Here is a 6,544-nt window from a genome sequence, read left to right as displayed (position 1 = left end):
AAAGTGAAAAAATGTGAATTTGTTAATTGCAGGTCGAATCTTATCATGTAAATAGAAAGGGCTTGATAAAAAATCCAGTGTAATATTTAGCACCTTTTTATATACCATTTTTAAAAAACCGTGTAATAATTATTAAGTTTTTATATACCATTTTAACTTTTTCCGTTATTTATATTATTTTTTGGGGTATAAATTCATGCCGATTTAAAGTTACTCCGTAGATTATGACTAACAGCACAACAAAGACTTCAAAACATTTGGTGACTCTCCGCAGAACCAAAGTTTGTGGTGGCACAAGTTTACTATTTTGTACGGCACGCGAAAAAATAGTGCTCATCTTAGAAAATTAGTCACTTTCCAAATATGGATTCGCGAACAAATATAGCCATCCTTTTAATGGCTTATTTTCAGAAGATAAAAAAAATCCAACTTATAAATGCAAGTAGGCACACATCAACCAGACATTTTTAAAAATGCAGCAACGAAGATCGAGGTTGTAAATTAGCGCTGCTAATCGATTACTTATCGCTGACACATGATAGCGATTTACAGTGATTCAATGCAAGAAAAGAACAGAACTAATGAAACAAAAGCGTACTAGAATACAAGCATTGCACTCAAATGTAACAGAAAAAAGTGTACCACTTCAATACTTAAACAAGAGTATCAATAATTTTCCTCGAACACACATACATATATCAATAATAACAGGAAGATACATCCACCACTTGAAGTGGTTCTTCGCTGAATTTTTTTTCTGGTATAAATTTTGCAATCTCTTAGTAAAGATTATCTCATAGATGCCATTGACAATGAGGATGGTCCATCAAATTGTACTATCACAGACAATAAAGTAGGCTAGAATATGTAAATGTATATCCTGTTCATCATCCTGTCCTTAGGATGATATGCACACCACTGTCAGTGTCCACAATATCACTAATCTCGCCAACTTTCAAAAGATATGTAGCATCTTCAAAAGGCTTTTGCATTTGACCTCGACCAAATGGACCTGAAAAAAAGTCGGAAGAAAAAGATGGAGTAAGATATTTTTCACTTTTCATGAATGAATGAAACGGGCAAGCATTCATAACATAATCAGCAACGCAAATAGAACCCTTTTTTCAATGGTAGCTATTTTGAATTAGCTAAAAATGCCAAACGACAAACTCATGCTTGAACCCTACTCGCTCAGACACTGGGTCCTAAAGGACCTGCAAGACATGATAATCTAGTGAAGGACGTACAAGTAGCAAGAAGTGAATCATAAGGTATAAAAATAACTTTCACAAATCATGCAAATTATTTGACTAAGTTTGCACTACTGCGTATAAATCCTTATTAGAAGGGCATGCCCGTCCTATTGCCTTTGTTGTGAAATGACTGAAAATCAACCCAGGGGTTTACATTATTAGATATTATCCTGTCGACTGCTTCAACATTAATAAGTACTACTACGTGCACATATACGTACGAAAGTATTTTATTGTTTATTTTATCTATAGGATGGCAAAATCCGCTGAATGAAATAATTCCCCACAAAATAAAAAATTCTTAGAAAATGGGAGGGGGGCTATGTACTGAACGCAAAAATCACCCCGATGAGCAATTAGGGGGGTAGGGCAAAATTTTGTAATGCCTCTTTTAAATTTAATAAGTTGCAAAACAAAGTGGCTGGGCACAAACAAAGGATCTCCAACAATCAAATCTCTGTACTCTGCATATCAATATTCATATCAAAAAAAATATTTATATCTACTCTGCAGAGCAAACAGTCATTTCAAGAATTCTATTCTTGTTGAACTCTTGGATCATTCTCTCCTAGCCTACTCTCCGGATGTCCTGACATGTTGATATGCTGCTTGCCCTGGCCTTCCTCACAGCATCACTCACAACTTCAGGAAGTCCTTTCCAATCTCTCTCTTGACAAGTTCGAACTTTGGTTTATTGGAAACAATGTTTTCGAAGATGAAATTGGACTCGGATCAGAATCAGCCCACAACTCAGTTTATGAACCAGTTTACGAAAAAAATACATAAAATTATATTCATGTACATCAATGTTGAGTTGGTTGAACTAGCTGGTTTGACCAGTTCGATACTGAACCATCTAGTCTGACCAGTTCCATACTGAACCAGCCAGATCAGTAGCCAAACCAATCACCAAACTGGTTCAAGAGCTGGTCCATCCCCTTTTAGGATCAAACCATCTGCACCAGTCAATTCCAGTTCTGGTTTGGCAAGTTATAAAACACCAATCAGAATACACACACACACACACACAATAACTTTAGAATTTTAGATATGCAATCCAGGAAATCTATTATAGTTCCACATCAGTATGGCCTATAGATGGAAGTATTATACAGCTGCAGGTCATCTCAGAGACTATCCAGTAAAGTACTATATATACCCCCTCAGTTACTCATTTCAAAATTCATTTTTCATCTCTCACCGGCATTAGCATTTATGGGACTTTTCATTTCTTGCCAATATGCCAATTATGTCTTTAGACAACAATAAAAAGCTACTGATGGCAAAAGCTGTAGTTATTTTCCCAATACAAGCAAGCAAGAGGTTTAGTATTCATGATGAGCGACATTTCTACAGTTGACCATCTGTGTGTGCAGGATTCATGGTTTAGGCTGCCTGTGTGGTGTAAACAGAAAATGATAACCACCAATCACACCCAAGTTATTTTCATACCTCCTATCCAATGATAGTTCTTTGAAAAATGACCAGATAACTAAAAATGCCATATGGTGGTCTTTAAAATAGATTCACTTCATCTAAAGCAGAGAAGAAATAGACCTTAACATCATAACTTTCAAGAAAGGAATATAAACATCATGACCAGAGGCAGGTGTAGGCACTCAGTAATAATATCATCAAGAACATGGGAAACAACACAAAGCATCTCTGAAAAATATTCACCACTAAATAGAAAAATAAAATAACTATATAATAGAGACTGCATCAGCAGAAATAATGTAAGCTGAATGTGAATTGTAAACTAGGAATTAGAGTAGAGCCTGGTTAGCCATTGACATTAAATCTGATTCCATTTAATAGACTGCAGACCGCTGCATCCATTTAATATTATTGAGTTCAGTTTAAAGAAACCATCAAAGATAAAAACTACCATACAGAAAAACCTCCAGCTAATAATGGGTTTGCACTTGACATAAGCCGGTATCTAGATAACTAAAATATCAGGTCCCTCATAAAATCTCAGTGCTATTTTTAAGCATGGGACGAATTGAACTCTTGCAAATAGGAGATAAGCACCTTGGCGTATTATGTGAACTTTTCTTAATGAAAGAGTGGGAAAAAGGATGGAAGTTTAACATAACTGGTAGAGCATTTGTAGAGAGAAGAAATGAGTGTAAGAAGTATATAACTAAAACTTAGTAGTGGTAAATGTAAAAGAAATCAGTAGAAAAATGCAAATAAATTGGTCAGACAATTGGTGAGTTTATCTTAAACCATCAGCCAATGCAATGTTTGCCCAAACAACTTACAGTCCAAAGGGTCAATAAAAACCCTGAAGAAAGTCTACAATGTAAAAATAGTTATCAATTATCTTTTTCACAAGTTAACCTTGTATTAATACATTTGAATCCTTCACATTTACGAATTCCCGACATATTTGCATATTAAGGACATTCCCATACTCGCACAGGCATATTACTAGAATAGTTGTTTTATGTAAGTCCTAGAATCATTGCACTAAATTACTAGGAGAAAAAAAAATGTGACAGACGTTTGGCTTTTTCTCCAACTGTTTTCTGAGGTATGACATTTTTCTGTAAGCTTCCACTTTTAAGTATCTAAATGATGCATCACAAAGGCCAAAATTTACTACAAGATACATTAAAAGACCCATACTTGCAAATACGTATTACTAGGGCAATTGTTTTGGAGTGTCAGAATAAGTCCTAAAATCATTGCACTAAATTACTAGGAGAAAAGAAAATGCGACAGTCGTTTGGCTTTTTCTCCTACTCTTCTTTATGTATGACATTTTCTGTAAATTTTCCCCTTTAATTCTCTAAAGATTCCATCACAAAGGCCAAACTTTACTACAAGAACTATTAACAGACCCAAATTTTGTAGAGAAACAACAAATTCTGCCTAGTAACTTCGTTAGAGGAATACTCAAATTTTCAATTAAAATTTTCCTGTCCAAAGAAAATGAGGCAGAGGACAATTAATTATTTAATATACAGAAAATAGAGAATTTAGGAAAAGTTCTTTGGGGAAACATCCTTATGAAAAATGACAATTAGTAAACTCTGATTTCAATGTATGATTTTGTTAAGAAAAGGAGAAGCCTGGGAAAAGTTCTCCTAAGGCAATCCCCCAACAGAAAATGAATGGTCCTATTACTTTGTCTTTCTCATATGAACAATGAGAATAACAAGTCATTGTCCAGATGAAGCCAGAGAAATGAATTTGATCATTCTAGCCTTTAATGAAAGCTAGAAAATACTTTTATCCTGCATAAAAGTGCATATTTTCTGAATATTTTCATTTCTATGATGCACTGAGGCAAATCCCTACAGGTAGACTACATATCTTCTCTTCAGAGCACGCAGAAGCAGAGTAAACGGTTTTTCTATTCACCGACCCCCATCCCATTATGAGTGACATTTTTAGATCCTTTTGGGGCGAGTGGTTTGGAGGCATTTTCTAGAAATGGATCCTTTCGGGGAGAGAGGTTTGGAGACATTTTCTGAAATTTCCCACAACTTCAATGCTTTTAAACATATGTTCCCACGTGTCTAATCTCTCTATATATCTCACTTCAAAGCAATGAAGAACAAATGCCTAGGAGAGATCGGAAGCAACAGTCCAATAAGGAGACAGGTTCAGATCCAATTGGTTGCACTCATTAAAATATCCCAATACAAAAAAAAATACCACCTTCTACCCTTTTGCGTGGTTTCATCAGATCCTTCTGGGAGCTGTAATTTGGGGATTGTCTTGGGTCACCAAGACCATGACGAGTAAGTCATAAATAAATAGACCAGAGTATACACCCCAACCGCAGGTGTCCAGTAAAAAATGAGTTGCGTTAAAACCCTAAGATGTGAGGACAGAAAATCTGAAAAAATGGAAAAAGAAACTAATGTGCGCTTTCAGACAAAGAGGTCCCCCTCAAATATCATGAATTAATGTTTCAATCCGTGTGCTACATATTTCATTTTCAAAAATCTAGTCGCAGTTTTTTTCTCCATGAAGGACCTGACCAAAACGATACTTCAAAATTACAAAATACATGACATGATTCAAACCATTAAACTTCAGAATAGACACCCTCATAAATGAGAAAACCCCAATCAGAGAAATTCAAAATAGTAGACAAGCCGTAACAACGATTGGAAAAAACAAGAAAAAAAACCCAAATTACCCAAACAAAGAAACAAAAAAATACAGCGGAAAATACCCAGTTAGATTTAGAGCAGAAAATTTAACAAGAGATGTGATTCTTGTATGCATACCCAAATCTCCGCCTTTCTTAGCGGATTTACAGTCGGAATATCGAGCCGCAAGGTCCTCAAACTTGGCCCTTCCACTAACAATTTCTTCCCTCAATGCAGTGAGTTGGGCAACGGCGGCATCTCTGGTGGTAGCTTTAATCCTTCGGCCATCTGGGTCTTGCCACGAGGAAGGCCTCCTTGATCCCTCGTGTTTGATAAGCAAGTGAGAAGCTCTGACCTTTTGAGAGCTTGCCATCTTCTTCTCCATTTTTGTCTATGAGAGAAGAATCCCTTCTGTACAGAATTTTATCAAACCCTTGATAATAATATGGCTATTGCGTGCTTTGTTCTCCTCTTTTAACTGTACCTCCTATTGTACTGCAGATTCCCTCTTCACGCGATCATGAAGTTGTTAAACAAATTGAAGATATTTCGTATCTAAATAGAGAGTAAGATGGATAAAATTTAAAGAGCCCTAGGAGTTTGGGTATTTAACAGCTTTGCAACGTCGGGCAAGAATGAAAGAACCAACTAATAATTAATGGAATGGAGGGCTCTGGCAGACCTTTGGGCAAAGAGGCAAATTAATGGGATTGCGAGGTCCAAGCGAAGGGCCGTTTAGGAATCGAAGATGCAAATTAATGGGATTGCGAGGTCCAAGCGAAGGGCGGTTTAGGAATCGAAGATGCAAATTAATGGGATTGCGAGTTCCAAGCGAAGGGCGTTTTAGGAATCGAAGATGCAAATTGAGTGCTGGATTTTTTTTAAAGTGGACTCGGAGGTGACTATGTAGGGTTTGATTTCTTGGTAATCCGGAATGGTGATATTTTATAGAAAAAATTAATTTATTAAAGGGTGGGATAATGTGTTTGTATTGGGGTGCAGATTTTAAATTAATGAATTAAAGTTTAATTTACCTAAAAGTATGGGATTTTGAGTTAGTATTGGGGATGCAGATGTCAATTAATGAAATTAATCATGGTAATGGTTTGTTTGTTGGTTTTTTTTAAATGAATTAAAGTTTAATTGATCTAAAAGTGTGGGATTTTGAGTTAGTATTGG

The 6,544-nt window shown here is 35.9% G+C and overlaps 1 protein-coding gene across 1 annotated transcript; it reads right to left on the bottom strand.

Annotated features, from left to right (window-relative positions):
• Nucleotides 1-624: 624 nt before the first annotated feature.
• On the bottom strand, nt 625-6,232 carry LOC149213382 (peptidyl-prolyl cis-trans isomerase Pin1-like). Its single transcript, XM_089391992.1, has 2 exons — nt 5,504-6,232; nt 625-1,012 (listed from the first exon to the last, which is right to left on the bottom strand). The coding sequence occupies exons 1-2, from the start codon at nt 5,748-5,750 to the stop codon at nt 888-890; spliced, it is 372 nt and encodes a 123-aa protein (XP_089248118.1). The 5' UTR covers nt 5,751-6,232; the 3' UTR covers nt 625-887.
• Nucleotides 6,233-6,544: the final 312 nt, after the last annotated feature.

The sequence above is a fragment of the Pinus tabuliformis genome, chromosome 1_1 (assembly GCF_031772625.1).
Source record: "Pinus tabuliformis cultivar Carrire ecotype Pingquan chromosome 1_1, CPIR1, whole genome shotgun sequence".
In the NCBI taxonomy this organism is placed as follows: Eukaryota; Viridiplantae; Streptophyta; class Pinopsida; order Pinales; family Pinaceae; genus Pinus; species Pinus tabuliformis.
This window is presented reverse-complemented; position numbering and strand designations above follow the sequence as displayed.

Bases quoted from the DNA above. Each gene is read 5' to 3' on its own strand.
- LOC149213382 (XM_089391992.1), bottom strand. From the start codon at position 5,750: ATGGAGAAGAAGATGGCAAGCTCTCAAAAGGTCAGAGCTTCTCACTTG. The intron at 1,013-5,503 runs GTATGCATACAA...ACTTTTTTTCAG, and splicing joins TAAGAAAGGCGGAGATTTGG to GTCCATTTGGTCGAGGTCAA.